Source organism: Bos grunniens, chromosome 22 (genome assembly GCF_055505025.1).
Source record: "Bos grunniens cultivar Pamir isolate PY7600 chromosome 22, Bosgru_T2T1.0, whole genome shotgun sequence".
Lineage (NCBI taxonomy): Eukaryota > Metazoa > Chordata > Mammalia > Artiodactyla > Bovidae > Bos > Bos grunniens.
In genome coordinates this window covers 11355844-11373728 of record NC_141186.1, presented here as the reverse complement: position 1 = coordinate 11373728, position 17885 = coordinate 11355844, and the positions used below count along the sequence as shown (strand labels likewise).

The following is a 17885-nucleotide window of genomic DNA, read 5'->3' as shown; positions in this document are numbered from 1 at the left end:
GGATGCATTTTTTTTCACCCATCCACCTCCTTTCTGACTGGGGCTTTCTACACAAAGGAAGCTTTATTCCCAGCTCCCCAGTTTTGGTCCTTCTTGTCCAGAATCAGCTGATTGTGACACCCAACAGCAACGGAGGCCAGTGCACAGGAAGAGAGCAGGATGAAGAATTGGACATTTCCAGCTTTGATCACCTCCACCCTGACCACTGTGAGCCCTTGAATAAGTAACCTGCCTCCCCAAGCCTCTGCATCCTCCCACCAAAAAAGAGTGTAATAATATTTACTTCTCATTGTCACTGACCAGATTAAATGAAATAATAACGATAGCTCTCATTGACTGAGTGTCTGCTATAATGCCAAGCTTTCAGAAGCAATTAAATATGTTTTAGCTCACTAACTACTCAAAACAACTTTGCAAGATGGTGCTATTATACTCCCATTTTACAGATGAGAAAACAGAGGCACAGAGGTGCGAAGCAACTTTCCCGAGGTTGTGTAGCTGGTAAGATACTACAGAGGACACTATAGGGAAGCTAGTGCATGGTAGGAACACAATAAACAGGAGTGTCTTCCCCTTCATATAAGAAGACAATGCTACTTCTACCCTATGCTATGCAGTTGATGTTTCTGGTCTTTTTGCCATTTTAAAAAAAGTAAACAATTTACTTCAAACTCTAAATGGCCACCCCATCCTTCACCGTGATCCTGGGTATATTGATCCTCCTCTTGAAGACTGGTTTTCCATGGACATGAAAATGCCCATGAAAACCTGAGATACCCATGAAAATCTCCCAGCCATGGGTTTAGGGAAATGCACTTGGTCCCCCATCTCCACCAAGATAATTGCATTACTAAGGCTACAGTAATGCAGATGGTGACTGCAGCCATGAAATTAACAGACGCTTACTCCTTGGAAGGAAAGTTATGACCAACCTAGAGAGCATATTCAAAAGCAGAGACATTACTTTGCCAACAAGGGTCCGTCTAGTCAAGGCTATGGTTTTTCCAGTGGTCATGTACAGATGTGAGAGTTGGACTGTGAAGAAGGCTGAGCGCCGAAGAATTGATGCTTTTGAACTGTGGTGTTGGAGAAGACTCTTGAGAGTCCCTTGGACTGCAAGGAGATCCAGTCAGTCCATTCTGAAGGAAATCAGCCCTGGGATTTCTTTGGAAGGAATGATGCTAAAGCTGAAACTCCAGTACTTCGGCCACCTCATGCAAAGAGTTGACTCATTGGAAAAGACTCTGATGCTGGGAGGGATTGGGGGCAAGAGGAGAAGGGGACGACAGAGGATGAGACGGCTGGATGGCATCACTGACTGGATGGACGTAAGTCTGAGTGAACTCCGGGAATTGGTGATGGACAGGGAGGCCTGGTGTGCTGCAATTCATGGGGTCGCAAAGAGTCGGACACAACTGAGCGACTGAACTGAACTGAACTGAAGGCTACAGTCAGTCATAGGACCATTATATGTGGTCATGAGATGGTTCTTCCAACTTCATAAATATTCTCATTGTACCTTTTTACTTCCCTTGAGAGTTCTTTCATTATAGAAGTTGCCTAGCTGGAAGGCACTGACATTTCCACTGGTCTCATATGGGATACATAAAAAAAAAAGTTCTTTTAACTTAGCTGCCATAGTGTATATTTCTCTCTTCTTTACCTTAATCACATGTGATATACTCCTAGGTACTATAAGTATTCAGACAAAAGAAATGAAACATAGTTGCATCACTTTACAAATGGAATTTTCAGTCCTATTTGAAGAAATTAAACAGCTTCCTCCTTATGCCTGGACATTTTGGAAGTGGCGTGTTTTAGAACAAGGCTCAAGACCATTAAAGATTGTAGACTTAATTGAAGAGTTGAATCGTTTTAAGAGACAACAGGCCTGCCAGAATTCATGCTCTCTGGAGAGAAAAATAAAAACATCCATGAGTCCCGGTTACAGATTGCATTTCCTGGCTTGATCCCTGACCACTCAGGGTGACCCAATCACTCCCAGATGTCTTTCTCTCTTTTTTTCAAAACAAAGGCTCCTCAGTCTATGGGTTTTGGCTGCTTCCCACAACACCTTGCACTGTGCTGCCTACCCAGTCATCGGAGGAACTTTTCTCTGTTATCCCTTGGTTTCAACCTTATAATACAGTGGATCACAGCTAACAGGAGAGCTAGGCTCTAAAGACAGCACAAAGGCAAAAATTTTTGTTGAAACTGGCCCCTGGAAACCCTTGGGGAGGCACCATGATGGAGATAAACATCTCTCATAAGCCTAACCCTGTCTAGGTGCTCCTGTACTGAGACCAAGGTGATGTCCAGGGACGTGAGCCAGGATGACTGAGATGATGGGATTGTTGTTCAGTCACTAAGTTGTGTCTGACTCTTTGTGACTCTCTGAACTGCAGCATCCCAGGCTCCCCCATCCTTCAATATCTCCTGGAGTTTTCTCAAATTCAGGTCCACTGAATTGGTGATGCTATCTAACTGTCTCATCCTTGGCTGCCCTCTTCTCTTTCTGCCTTCAATCTTTCCCAGCATCAGAGTCTTTTCCAATGAGTTGGCTCTTTGCACGGGAGAGTAGCTGACTCAAAAGTCAAGCTGGACACACTTTCTCTCAGTGGAACAGAGAACCCAGTGACCCACAGGCCCTCAGTCCCGTTGCCCTTGCCCCTTTCTCTGCCCCTATCCCTCTCTCCCCACCCCTCTGGTGTGCCCACCTGCATTCCTATTAGGCTAAATGCAGTTATGCTACTATTCTGCTATACCTCCACTGGCTGCAGGACGAAGCCTAAACTCATAGGTGTATCACAATCTGCTGCTTCTCTCTCTTTCTCTCTCTTACATCTTCCTGTGTCCTCCTGATCTGTGTTCAGGCCACAGACACCTTTATCACAACCATTTTTGCGGCAAATATTTTTCTGCCAGATAACTAACTTGTCACAAGGCAATTTTTCCATAAAAGATAAAAGAATTGGTTGATATACATCACATAAACCTTAGCACTTATACTGCTCTATAAAGTGATAAGGATACGGGCAGTCTTAATGTGGTAGATGATAACAACTACATAAATTGACTTGATAGGAAACATGGCGATAAAACTTACTGGAAGTGTGAAACAAGAAAGGGTAAAGCTGGATTGCACATTATACTAGAAAATGAAAACGTATCAGTTTGCAAATCTTCGATGATTTGAAGGCACAGAGTTGAACCCACATTCCCCATAGAACTTTGGAACGTCTATCACTGAACATGTGACAAGATGCCAGGAACACACAACAGTGTAGAGGCTTCCACAACACAATACAAAGCTCAGTTACAAATGTGCATCTGAGTATTTGGAAACTGAGGCCTCTCTAAATGGAGAAAGAAATCTTAACAGAAAAGAAAAAGTGCAATGCTGAACAGGAAAATGAATACATTTTAAATGTATTCAAATATTATGTATTTTGCAATAGTCTTTTAATTTGCATTATTCATTTTCAATGTTCCACTATGTCCTATTTAATGATGCTCTTACTTTTTCTCTTTTACAGGAGAATTGCCTTACAATCAGTTACATGCTGAAAACATTTGCAGCAAAAACGCTTGTAGCAAAGATGTTTACAGCAGAGGAGCTCATGCCAAAAATATCTCCTGACCACCTCCTTCACCCCAGATGCCTGCAGATCTGCATGGCAAGTCTGCCTTCCAGCCTCTGTGCCTCTGCTCATCTTTTCCCTCTGCTCAGGATGCCTGGAGGCATTCCCCTTGATTCCTTCTCTTGGAAGCTGCTCCAGGGCTCCATGATGACCCATCTATCCCTCTCCCGGCACTAACCAGGCACTGACAGCACCCAGCTGTCCTCTCCCACCCACACTGGGCACCCTGTGAGAGCAGGGCCCACATTTCTTCCCTGATTTGAACAATGAAGGAATGTACACCCCATCCCAGGCAATAACAAATCAATAACGATAACCAAATCAGCTCACTTCTAGTTCAAGCCACCGAGTCTTTGTCAATCAAATTCAGACCTTGGCTTCCATACGCAGTTTACTGATTGTACCTTCTCTCTCTCTGTGCCTGGCTCTGCACAAAGATCTGGTGAAATTCAAAGTAACTGAAACCCTGGGCTTGGTTTTGTATCTCTACTTATCCAATTACCAGTTAATGTTTCTCTGATGGCTCCCTTGGGGGCAACGATGGGCCCAAGAGTATAATGAAGGTTTGTTTAATGGGGGATCCAGCCAACAGGCTATTTTGAGAAACCAAGGGGCCTCTTGGGAAATAACTCACCCGAGGGAGAGGCTCAGCGATTTGGTCCAAAGATACTGATTCGGAGATTTGAAAAATCTCCTCCCCCGATCTCTAGGTCTTGTGTATGAGTTGTAGGAAGATGGAACTACAAGAAAGGCTGAAATAGTACCCAAAACTATAAGGTACCAGGAAAGCAACAGGGCGATCCTGCTCTTTATGTAGCAGAATAGATTGCATTATGGTTCCAATTTTTCACCCCTCTCTAAATTTGTCTCCTTTGCTATGTGACTGTAGTTCTCACTGAAAAGGCAAAGCATAGCTTCTAGTCCCTTGATTTTGAGTTTGGGCACATGACTTTCTGTGACCATTAGAATAAGGCTGAAGTTAAGAATACACCAGTTGTAAGCCTATGTCTTGAGAGTTATTGCATGTTTCTGCTTGCCCTTTTATACTGGTGCCATGCCATGAGAAGAATATATTGAGTCCAGGCCATTGGTTCCAGCAGGATGGTCAAAGACACATGAAGTAGAGCTGAACTGAGTCACTCGAGCCTAGTGGAGATCCACCTCCCCTCTGTTGAACCCCAGATTCATAAGCAAGTCAACCAGGATGCAGCTGAATCAAGCCAGGACCAGCCAACCCTCAGTCGACCAACAGATTCAGGAGGAAAAAAATGATTTTAAGCCACTGAGTTTTGACTGGTTTGTTACACAGTACTTTTCTGTGGTTCTATCTAGCTGATATATATGGGAGTCTGGGCCCTGGCCAACCACACCAGTTGTTCTAGTATTATTGGTAACTGGGCCCAGAGAGCAGATCCAATTCTGACCAATACTCTTGGGAGGCCAGGGTTGGGCAACAGAGCCAGCTTTAAGGATAATGACCACGAGCCCTGGGTTTTACTTCTTCACATATGAAGAGCACAATGTAACAGAGATGGATTTGACCGTGCCCTGACAGGGAGCAAGAACATCAGAACTTTTCTAGTATTTAACCTGAGAGCAAGTGAATATTTTCCCACCCCATGAAGTTTTCAGTGATCTAAAATAAATGTCCACTATATATAATCTGCCTCAAAATAAAAAACAAATCCATATATTTTTGTTTCATGTTCCTTTTCCCCTAAAATACTTTTTGGAAGACTTTTCTAAAACTAAAAGTTGTGATCTAATAACTTATGAAGCTTCCTTAAAATTGGTTTCTCTCATAGGTTCCAGAAGGTCCTTCTTACTAATGTTAAAAAAAATTCCAATATCCACTTATCAGATTGAAATAATTTTCTAAGCTTGGCAAAACATGTACTACTTTAATGTACTACACTAAGTTCTAAGTAAAAGTAATGTCAATTAATATTTAAGAGGTTTGGAGGAGTGTGTGTGTGTGTGTGTGTGTGTGTTTGGGGAGGTGGTTTACACCTTTCCCCTGATAAATGCAAACAAATGAAGAATTATCTTAGTATTACTTTCCTTTGATGAATTGTAGATTATTTGTCAACAGAAGTAAAAGTGTCTAGTGCAGTTACTGGTTCATGATGGGATATTTCTTTCACTCCCCCCAAACTTAATTCTCACAGTTGAGGCATACAGTATGGATTTCAAAGGATACCTATCAACACCAATGACTATTGTTGAGAAATGGTAATAATTAGTACGGAAGTTAAAATTCTCTGAGAACGAATTGTCTCAAAAGGAACACATTCTCTGATGTGGCTAAATGACTCAGGACCAGCGTCTTCATCCTAAAAGATGACTGAAATAAAAGGCTGACAGAGAGAAAACAGGAAGGCCTTTACAGAAGGTTCACCTTTAGCAGTGGGCTCACATCCTGTGGAAGGAAGCCCTGCTCCAGGAGAGGGGCCATCTGTCCCCTCATCAGGACAGCTGCCCCTCTCCTCCACCCCCTCCTGTCACAGAACCATTACTTATTGTTAAAGCAGATGCTTTAAGTGAGAAAAATAAAAAGAACCTTTATACAGTAATAAACTGGATCATATGGGTTGTCTCAAACAGTTAAATATTGGCCATTTCATATGGTTCAACTTAATACAATGAGTAAACCTAAAATATACCTCCCAACATACACACATCAAAAATACTCAGGAAAATTAGACATATAAAAATCCAATTGTGAGATTTCTGAGACTGTAAACAAAACCAAACCCAAACCATCCCCCCCCCCAAAATAATAGCTGTTGTTAAAATTACAGTATAATATACGTTTTCTTATACTACAACTATTCATTTTAAACCCACCAACTGCATTTACCCTCTTCAGTGGGGAACTCTACACATATAGACTTTGAGCCTGGAGCCAGAACTTCTTAGAACAAGGTGGAGAAGGGGGCACCAGCTCACCTGGAGAGTAACAGGTGACCCTGCAGCTGCAGGTCGGCGGCACAGTCCTCAGATCGGCAATTCCTTTCAAACACGGTCTGTGAGGGAGACACGAGAGGAAGGGTGGAACTGGAGTTAGCGGCAAATGAGTAAATAACAACTAATTACTTCCTTCCAAATCAGCGGGAATTCTTCCCGTGAGCCTGTAACCAAACACACATCTGTGTGCCCAGACTTGGGCACTGGCACTGAGCCCATACAATACTGAAATATTGGAGTTTGGAGCAGAGAAAGGCTTAATACAGAGCCAAGCAAGGGGACAGGTGGCTCACGCCTTAAAATCTCTTGAGGTCCCCAAAAGTTCTCAGCAAAGCTGTTTTAGTGGAAAGGTGAAGGAGGGGTGAGGTTAGCTGTCACAAACTTCTTCCTGAGGTCAGCTCACCATTTCTCATAAACCTCCACCGGAATCAGTGTTATTCTCTGTCAAGGTCCCAAGGCTCAACTTCCAAGTCTAACCTCCGGGGGCCAGGCCTGACTATGAAGAGGGGTCCCGGAGCAGGCCTGTCCCCCTGCCTGGAGCACTGGTCCAGCCCCCGGCCCAGGTCGTCCAGCAGTGCCCAGCCCAGCTGAGGAGGTGGATCTCAGCCCAAGACGCCCTCACGGATGGTTCCCCAGACCCCCCCTGGCCATCATCCCTGAGGGAGCCAGGCGCCCAGCACCGGGCAGCCCTCAGAGTCCTCAGGCCACCCAAATGGGGGCCAGATTCCTCAGACCTTGACCCATGGAGATGCCCGCCACCGTTAGACTGCGAGGTGGGGGTGGGGAGAGGCTCACCGCCTCCTCCAGGCCTGGACCAAGGCCAGTGGGTGGCCATGGCAATGCCTCTGTAGCCTGCAGGACACGACCCTCGGCCTGTCCCCAGGGTCCAGCTCACCTGCTGCCTGAGTTCAGAGGGCTGGAGGCCTAGGAGGCTGAGGGCCACCTCTTACTGCGCTCTCCACCTAGAGGACCACAGTCCTGCTGACCGTTGGCGGAGAGCGACCTCTAACCGTCACCCTCTCCGGTCTCACGTTAATGTGCTAGTGGTCTCGCGGGAATGGCTGCGCCCCCATCCCACCCCTACTACAGTTCCCACAAGCCCCCCGCCTCCAGGGAGCCAGCTGTCTCCACAATGAGGGGTCCTCAGCAGTTAACCCGGAAACCCAAGTCAGGGGTGCCTTTGACCACAGAGCGCACCCTTTATCTGATTCATTTCTCAGGCGATTCAAGTGCTACTTCAAGCAGTTTTTTCAAGAAAGGTATCTGACAGGTATTCTTCCCATCTTTGAGAAGATCTTCAAATGCTCTCAGATAGGAGTAAATAATAACCCAGTCAAGACAACGAACTCTTAGATTACTGTCCGGACATTTCCCTCTGCTCTCCTGGGGAAGCAGATAGTCTGTATTTGAGATGGGTTCTGCCAGAGTGAGGAGATCATGGTATAATTTTAATTCCAAACAGGAAAGTCAAAGGCAATTATTAGATGCTGAGGCTGAGGGCACCACAACAGGCTGAAGGGATTCTGTCTCGGTGGGGCAGCTGGTAGTTATCCAGACAGAGTGTCCTTTCTCTAACAGGGCTGGGCCTTGAGGGCCAAACCTCACCTAGTTCTGGGACCCAACGCTCACTGTGCCAAACTGGACATCTTTCCAGGGGGCTTGCGGTGTGTGCCTGAACTGGGCTTCTCTGTGGAGAGTAGCCAGGAATCAGGAGTGGCTCTGGGGAGGAGTTAAGAGTTTTCTTCTTTCTGTGGGACCTGGTGGGCTTGTCCATCCCTCCCTCCATCTGCTCTCAGCCACTCTGATGTTTTAGCTGCCTGCGTCCACGCTGACAGAGACTCTTCATTATTGTTCATTGCTCTAACCGCTTCAGTAGGATTCTGGAGAGAAAAGCCTGTGGTTGCTTTTCAGTTGTCATCTACATTCACTACTCAACTTTCCCATCATCACTCCTCATATGTGTGGATCCCCCTCCAACACACACAGAGAACACAGCTCCAGGTGACCTGCTTTCCTCCCTAAGGACAAGTCCGGGCGGCTTCTCAGAGCATCCATATGCACTCCAGCAAATGTGCCGGCCAAAGAACAGTCTAGACCCAACCAGACAGAGTAATTTTGCTTATGGAAATTCATATTTCTGTGTCACATTTCCAAGAGAATAATGTGTCCCAGCCAACATTCTCTGCCTTGAGTGTGGGGGAAAAAAAACTCATGAAAGTCTCGGGCAGAAAGAGGACATTCCCACGTTCTTTTGGACAATACTGGGGGCAAGAAGAGAGCCAAATTTCCAAGATTTTGAGAGAAGGCATTTGTGCTTTATTTGCCATCTCAATTGAGGAGAAAACAAGAAGTGGATGTGAGGTCTATACGAATATCTCATGTGAGAGTAGAAGGCTTTCTGAGGTTAGAAATGAGGAGAAACATAAAAAGTGGCTTCACCACCAAGACAATGAAACTTTGGGCTGAAGGGCCCTCACTGACACGCTCCCACTGCAGTCTTGCATCTTACTTTCTATTCACAATGTTACTTGACTTTCCCCAAGAGAAACTCTCCTCCCAAATCCTAATAAGCTTTAGACTCCCCTAAACCCAGCTCTGCCCCTGGTCACAGGCTTCTCTTTGCAAGTATTTCTCCCATTTTACAGGCAAGAGATGGTCTGACTTCCCGCCTTTGGAGGTGGGATGGGTAGCAGGTGAAAACTGACAAGGCAGAAGTGACCTACAGCCACCCCATGGCACACAATCTGGCAAGACCTGGTCCCTGCCCTCCTCAGCTCTGTCACCCTGGCTCTCTCATGCCAACCGCCCCTCAGTCTGCCCTTATACCTTCACAACCCAGGGCCTCCCCATAGGCTGATCCCAAAGGCCTCCACCACGTTCATCTGGTGTGTGTCCTCTCATCCTTCAGTCAGCAAACCAAAACCACACTCCTGAGCCCTCAGAGAGCTGGGGCTCGGTCACAAGTTCTAGTAGTTCATGCACTTTTCCTCTGACTGCTCATCTTGACTGTAACTAATTTATCATTAGGTGTTTCCTGTTTCTCTCCCCTGCTGAAATGATGCTCCATGAAGATGGGGGATTGTATTGGTATTCTTCACCCCCATGCATGCCCTCAGAGCCTGCTGTGTAGAATGTGCCCAGTCAACAGTGGAGGACCCCACATGCTCTGAGAGATGGGGTAACCCCTGGAATGTGAGCCAATGCAAATAACCTGCTCATCAACACAAACCTGTAGCCTCCCAGCAAAGCCCTGTCCCTCAGCTACAGGCAAGTGCAGAGCCTCCCCATGAGGAACTGGTTGCCCTGGTCGGACTTTCCCTTGTACTCTCCTCTCTATTTCCTGTCCTGCAAACTAACTTCTCTGGCTGTTAAGTCCTCCAATGCTGTTGAACTTCCATCCAACAAAGGCAAGCACTGAGTCTGCCATATGCACACTCACACACACACACACACACATTAGGTGAGTGTTTACACTGATCAGCTAAAATTAAGCACAAACTCTAGTGAGAAGATAAGCTCAAGCTCAGAAGTTAATCCAGGACTTAATCTGCACATTTACAAAATTAAAAAAATAACAGCATCAGTGACTCTTGTGAATCCAGATTAGCATTTAGCTCTCAGTGTGGGAGCTTGTGGCTATCACGTTGTTCTTGTTTTAGACATCGCTGTGCATCACTGTCTACACCAGCAAAGGTGAGTGACAATGACGCTTTGTAAGAGTGAGCGGCATGAAGTTTCCTGAGTTAACGGTGCAGTGAGAAGACCACAGAGACAGAGTTGAAGTTGACTCCGTGTGTGTGTGTTTGTGTGTAGACAACTATACATTCTCAAAATCAATGTACAATGTCTCCTGTTGCACTCTATACAATGTGACCCTGACCTCCTTCCATACACAGGTGGGATTGACGCTCCACCCCTTGAATCTAGGTGGATTTGTGGCTGCAGAGAAAGCAGTGCTTTACAATTTCCAGGCTTAGTCATCACAAGTACTTGGGCTTCCTCTGAGTTCTCTTGGGGCCTTTGCTCTTACAATGTAGCTACTACTTTGCAAGAAAGCCCAAGCTTCCCATGGAGAGGCCCACATGGACAGAAATTGACCAGCAGTATCAACTCAAGGCCGCAGGAGTCAGCCAGCATTGAAGTGGGTCTCCCAGCCCCACTGAGCTGCCCCAGCTGACATGACATGGAACAGAAGTGAGCTGCCCTGCCCAAGCCCTGACAAATTTCAAATTCATAAATAAAGTGAATGACTGCTGTTATCTTAGGCCACTATGTTTTGGGATAGTTTGTTATACAGCAAGAGATTAATGGAATACTCCTCAACCTATAGCCTCCCCTACTTCAGGGAATGGTGTGAACAAAAGTGGGCCATGCATTCCAAGCACTGGTAAAGCCTTGGCTTAGGCAAGACCCTCCCCAGGCTGGGAATGAAGTTGTCTTATAGGTAAAATATGAAGACAGCAGCAAATCAAGAGACTCACATCATGCCTCTTGTAGACTTAAGTGGAAACTCAGAGATCCTGCGCTTGAGTCTCCCTAGGCAAGGGACAGTTTTGTTTCCCAAAGAACTGAGACACATCTCTCTGGGGCAGAAGCATGGGCAGGCTGAAGCCTCAGAATGCCAGCTGATGGCACAGCTCCCAGGAGCAAGTATAAACAATTTCTCCTGTTCAAAGTGGAAGGAGTGCACGTTCTCCCTGAAGCCAGTAGGCCAAACTACCAAATTTTCAGCCTCTCTTATGCCTGCTTCTACGTGTTTCCCTAATCTTCTGGGCAAACACAAGCTCTGCTGCCTAAATCAGGCAATCCCAATCCAGTCAGAAGCAGCCTCTCCACTCCCTCCAGCCTCAACTCTGCTCAGGAAAGACTTGTCAATTTTTTTTTTTAACCTGGAAGCAGCCTTTCTGGAAAATGGAAACAGAGCTAAGAAGCCATCATCTCTGACTCCTCTCTGGTTACAGGAGGTTAAATCCCTTCTCTCAAGAGATGACCGTTTCCTCTGACTTTGTGCTCTGGACACCCAGAAGCCTCCTCAGCCTCACCGACTAGATCTCCATGCTGGCTCCTTCCTCACCCTGAGCTTCACCTCAGCTTTTTCTGGAGAATATACTTTTCTTTTTAAAATCCTTTCTCCAGCTTCTCCCCCAGTCCTTACTGTTCTTCTTTTAGAGGAAGGCTGCCAGATTTTTCTGTAATGGGCCAGATAGTGAATATTTTCAACCTAGTGAGCCATGTCGGAGAAGGCAATGGCACCCCACTCCAGTACTCTTGCCTGGAGAATCCCATGGATGGAGGAGCCTGGAGGGCTACAGTCCATGGGGTCGCTGAGAGTCAGACACGACTGAGCGACTTCACTTTCACTTTTCACTTTCATGCATTGGAGAAGGAAATGGCAACCCACTCCAGTGTTCTTGCCTGGAGAATCCCAGGGACGGGGGAGTCTGGTGAGCTGCCATCTATGGGGTCGCATAGAGGCGGACACGATTGAAGTGACTTAGCAGCAGCAGCAGCAGTGAGCCATGTGGTCTCAGCTACAACTGCTCAGTTGTGTTGCTAAAGCAAAAGCAGACATATTTAAAGAAATGGCCATGGTTGTGTCTCAATAAAACTTTATTTATAAAAACAGGCTGGATTTGGCCAGCAGAGTGTAGCTTGTCCATTCTTGTTCTAGAACATTTGGATACTTATTTCTTCGTTCCCTTTAGGTCATGGAGGAGGTGGGGGTTGAACACAATGAATTCAGTTCAGGTTACATCTTGCTCTGAACCAGAGCACAGAGGCTGGAGCTAGCTGTGTTTTTCTCACAAAGCTGTGGCCACCAAGGCCTAAAGAACCTTGGATGCGTGTGATGGCTCAATGGCTGCCCTGGTCAAGACTGACTTCAAAGTAGCAGGTCTCCCAGCTGCTTAAGCCTTGTAGGGCCCCTTTTCTCTCACCAAAATCTACACTGGAAAAAAAAAAAAATGTTCCCTAATGATCTAGCAGGAAGTAAGATTCTTAGTCTATCCCAGCTGTCACGTTCAGAGGAGGATCAGTTTCTTGGAGATGGTGATATTAGCTTTAAAATATATACGATCATTGACATAGGTTAGACACTGTTTATAGGGTTGTTATGGCAACCAAGTCCCATGCTGAGACCTGAGAAAACAGGACAATTGGATTGCGTGGGAATTAATGCTTTTCAAATCCCACCCCAAGGCTATTTGTAAGCTAAAATGAGTGAGACATTTCCTGATGAAAATCTGACTTTGTAGAGGATCTCTGCCTGGACAACAGGAGGGACATTTCTGAACTGTAGTTCCTCTCATTGTCCCACATAAGTTCCCGGAGGTCCCAGCTATACGTAACTCACAGCTGCAGCCCCCAGCACCTAGCACAGTATTAAACATGCGTGTATATGTAAATGCCATGACCTGAGTGTAAAAGGTTTCTCTTTCCCAATTCTGTTTTAATGCTTTTTCCAGAATCCAAAGTCATCCTTGAAAGTGAAAGAAAGTGTTAGTTGCTCAGTCATGTCTGCCGCTTGGCAACCCCATGGACTGTAGCCCATTAGGCTCCTCTCTCCATGGGATTCTCCAGGCAAGAACACTGGCGTGGGTTGCCATTTCCTCCTCCAGGGAAAGGTGTCCTTAATGTGGCACATTAAAGAGCTCAGGGTGGTCCCAGGAATTTCAGCTCTATTGATTCCTGTACCCAAATAACTTAGCTTGGTATTTAAAAGCAGGTCATGTAGACAGACTTGCTTTCCAAAGAATATCATGTCCACAAAAATAAAGACAAATACTTTATAAAATTAAAGTTGAGAAACTCTTTCTATCTCAGGGTCTATATAAATTGTCCTTTCAGATTTTGAAATCATGGGAGGAGTCCTGTTGGTCTCCCTCTAAACAACTCACATGGTACAGATTTTGCTTCATGCCCTGCCTACCTCCATACCCCCTACTCTGTGGAAAACCTGGACGGAATAAATGCTTCTCTCTTTGGGAACCCTTTGGTTTACATCATGGCCCTATGGTTGGAAGAAAACCCCCTGCTGCCCGAAGGCAACATTTTGATGATCTAGTTCAAACCCTGTGATAACTGAGTGGGCAGTGGAGCTGCTCAGGGAGGTCCTGCCCACCTGGGCCTGCATCTGGCCTCTGGACCTTCCCAGTGCCCTTTCTAGGTCCACCTGGGACTGGGAGGCCTTTTCCACATCACATTTCATGTCCCTCTACAACCTCAGTGTCAACTCTTCTCTAGGGATCTCCTACTCCCCCCTTCCCCAGGACCAGAATTTCTTTCTTTTCCTCTTCTTCTGTGTGTGCACGCATGCACTAAGTCACTTCAGTCACGTCCGACTCTTTGCAGCTCCGTGGACTGTAGCCCCTGGGATTCTCCAGGCAAGAACACTAAAGTGGGTTGCTGTGCCCTTCTCTAGGGAATCTTCCCAACCCAGGGATCGAACCTGCATCTCCCGCATTGGCAGGTGCGTTCTTTACCACTAGTGCCACCTGGGAAGCCGCCTTCTCTTTTTGAAGGGCTGTAATTTCTTTGCCTGGATTTTTATCTTGGAATCATTTTGAGTTCTATGTTTCTTTCTTTTTCTTTTTTTTTTTTTTAAAGAAAGTTACTGTTAATTAGTCACAAGATGCAGAAAACAGAACCAATGATTTCAAGGAAAAGGGCTGGTGCTGTCAGAGGAAAGGAAGACTATGCTGTTGCTGCTGCTGCTAAGTCGCTTCAGTCGTGTCCGACTCTGTGTGACCCCAGAGACAGCAGCCCACCAGGCTCCCCCGTCCCTGGGATTCTCCAGGCAAGAACACTGGACTGGGTTGCCATTTCCTTCTCCAATGCATGAAAGTGAAAAGTGAAAGTGAAGTCGCTCAGTCGTGTCCGACTCTTCGAGACCCCATGGACTGCAGCCTACCAGGCTCCTCCATCCATGGGATTTTCCAGGCAAGAGTACTGGAGTGGGGTGCCATTGCCTTCTCCAGAAGACTATGCTAGCCAGGTTCTAAAAGCCACTGAGTCAGAGGTAGTCAGGCATTTAGGAACGAGAAAGATGGCTTCAAGCTGGAGAAGATTCCTCCCCTCTCTGCAAGAACCTCACCTGAATGGGCCCCAGGCATCAGTTCAAGTAGCAAGAGTCTGGCCTTTGATTCCCTGAGTCATCTCAGAAGATAATGAGAAAGGGGCTAGGATTTCTTCCCCAGTTAGAGACTGTCCACTGGACGTGCACCCTCGCTTGTTTACACATGCACTCCATGTGCTTGTGGGGGAGGTTTTCAATAAGGCAGGACAGAACAGAAGAAATCTTTACAGGCTAAAGACTTGGGGGAAGCCATTATTTTATTCACTTTATTTTCCACTAAATTCAACTGGTGACTGAACATACAGCCTGGCCTCTGACAGTACGCATGTCCTCTCCTCTGCTCTTTGGATTAACCCTGACGGGAAGCCTGAGCTGCAGACACAGCCAGACATCCTGATCAGACGCTGAACTACACACTTGTTCTCCTCACATGTACGCGAAACTAGATGGTTTTCCCATACATTTCATCATGGTGCTGTTTCTGAAAAGATTAGCCAGAAGCTGATGCCAAACAGATGATGCCTATAAAAGTAGGACTGATCTGGCTGAAACAGGGAGGAAGGTGGACACCTCCTCCTCTAACACACCTCCTCCTCCTCCACTGGGCCAGCCTGCTCCCCTGAATCCAGGTGTGGGCACACCCCAGGCTGGATGGTCTCTGATACCTGTCCAGCTCTGATGTCTGGAAGTTCCTCTGTTCTCTCCTCCCTGCCAACCTCTCAACTTTCCTTTCTTCTGCACAGACTTTGTATATGATAATGAAAATAGTCCTTCTAGCTGCAAGTAACGGCATTTGAAGCCAGTTAGGCACCTCAGCCAGGAAAGCATTACCTAATGTCCAGGCTGAACAAACAGTGAGTTTTCACGGGCACAGTGCTGGCACCCAATACATCCTGGCATTGAGGGGCTGGGGTGGGAGGTCCAGATGGTGATGGTTTCCAGCACAATGGAGGTTCAGAGTTCATGGCTTTGACGTAGCAAAATGTTAATATTAGAGTAAAACAGCTCACCTTTCCCTTGAAAGATGACAAAGTGAGTATTCCTAACACAGCCAATGCTTTTGGTTTCACCAGCCATATCTCCTTCATTGTAGTCTTTGAAAAAAAATATACTCACACATGCACAAATGTGTTGTGGTGTAGGAAGATCGTCCTAAATCACACACCAGGCTCTCTTGCCTGGGAGGAATTCTTAGAGAGTTCACGGAGCATATACAGAGCTTTGCTGAATCTGTAGTGGAGACATTCTGATATGACGTCCACACTCCACAGGAGGACCCAGCCTTGTGCTCCCTCAGAAGGGCTCTCTTCACTGAGATAGGTTTACTCAACCTCTGTGAGTCAGGCAGTGCTAGGTATTGGGGATCAATAGCCAAAATCAAAGTGTTACCTAATCTGGGTCCTAATCTGGAGGCTCTGGGGGAGAATCTGCTTCCAGGCTTATTCAGGTTATTGGAAGAATTCATTTCCCTGTGGTTGTAGGACTGAGGTCCCCATTTCCTTGCTGACACTCATCAGGGAGCCTCTCCGGGCCTCTCAAGGCTGTCTGCATTCCTTGTCAAGTTGCACCTCCATCTTCAAAGCCAACAATGACAGGCTAAGTTCTTCTCAAGCTTCAGATCTCTCTGACCTTCTGTTCTACCACCTTCCTCCTTCCTCCAAGTGGAGAAAGATCAGGCCTGGCTGGATATTCCAGAATACCCTCCCTAGTGTAAAGCCCATAACCTTAGTTATACCTGCAAAGTCCCTTTGCCATGTAATGCATCATATTCACAGATTCCAGGAATGAGGGTGTGGACATCTTTAGGGTCCATTCTGTCTACTGCAGTGGGTGGCCTGGAAGCCCAGCTCCGACTAGGTCCCTTTGGGGTCCTCCTGAGGAAACCTGAGAGCAGTTATCATTTCCAAAGCTCTACTCTGTGTACAGGTGGGAAACGAGGGCCTCTGTCATTGCCACTAGTATGCTCATCTGGAGCGGGGACATAAGGGCCCCCATGATAGTCTTGCTTCTTTCCCAGCACACAGGCCAGCAGGCTTCCCAGGACTGTTCCACCTTCTTTCAGCAGCTGAGACCCTCTAGCAACTATGAGTATATCAGACAGGACCTTCATGAACTGACCTGCAAGAACTTCCTGGGGCTGCTACGAGAGCTCCTTAGTGCCCCGTCACCCCCACCGGGCCCCCACTCCGCCCCTGGCCCAGGCAGACTGTCTCAAGAAGATGTGATCATCTCCTGTTCCCTACAAGACCAATCAAGTCCAACTCCCTGGTCAGTAACCAGATAGCCTTAGATTGTCTGACTATACCTCCAGCCCTGAAGGCCCATCTCGTTCCCCTCACTTCAGCCACATGGAAGACTATTAGCATCCATCAGTCCCTTCTCTGTTCGTCAAACCTCTCCAGTCCCAAGTATCCAAATCCTACTTCCTCCATGAATCTCCCTCCAATTCTCCCTTCTGCAGAGTTGTTGTTGTTCAGTCTCTTAGTCATGTCCAACTCTTTGTGACCCCATAGACAGTAGCATGCCAGGCTCCTCTGTTCTCCACTATCTCTGGGAGTTTGCTCAAATTTATGTCCATTGAGTTGGAGCATCTTCAGTTGGAAGAGGTCTCGGAGTGAAATTCACACACATTAGTCTGAATCTGGCTTTCTGAATCTGCTATATGTTATTCTTATAGTCTCTAAGTCTACTAGTACAGCAAAGTTTCATTTATCTTTTTATCCAGGTCTTACATGTAGCAGACATTCAGTTAACTGAAGTGCTCTTAGATTTATAGTTCTTTTAAATACCCTTCTGACTAATGGATAAAACACTTGTTGTTACTTTTATATCAAATATTTCTTGAGGAGACAGACAGGCAGGTCTCTGCTTTCCTTATAATTTTAAGGTGGAAAAATACACTCAACAGACTGTACGTCCTACAGAGGTTTTCAGGGTAAGGTGCCAATATCCCGAGTGCCCAGAATCCCAATCCATCCTCAGCATTGGTGGCAACCCCACTGTTCACTCAGACAGCCTAGCACCTACCCTGGAGGCCATTTTCTCCCAAGGCTGTTCTTCACCCTGCAGAGGGAAGGTCTGGCCTCCTGCCTGCCTCACTCACTCCTACTCTCTGCCAAAAGCCTGGGATCCATCAGTAAGCCTGCACTTAACATGCTTTAGTCACTGACTACATGTTATATGCACTGTCTGTGCAGTTATTC

The 17885-nt window shown here is 46.4% G+C and overlaps 1 protein-coding gene across 2 annotated transcripts in view; it reads right to left on the bottom strand.

The window, feature by feature from the left end:
* The window catches only part of ITGA9 (integrin subunit alpha 9), a 364736-nt gene that overhangs the window by 167964 nt on the left and 178887 nt on the right, over positions 1-17885 (bottom strand). For both annotated transcript variants that reach the window (XM_086365876.1, XM_086365877.1), the window contains exon 17: positions 6591-6667. In XM_086365876.1, coding sequence (XP_086222002.1) covers positions 6591-6667 — 77 coding nt within the window. The remainder of the gene's footprint in view (positions 1-6590; positions 6668-17885) is intronic.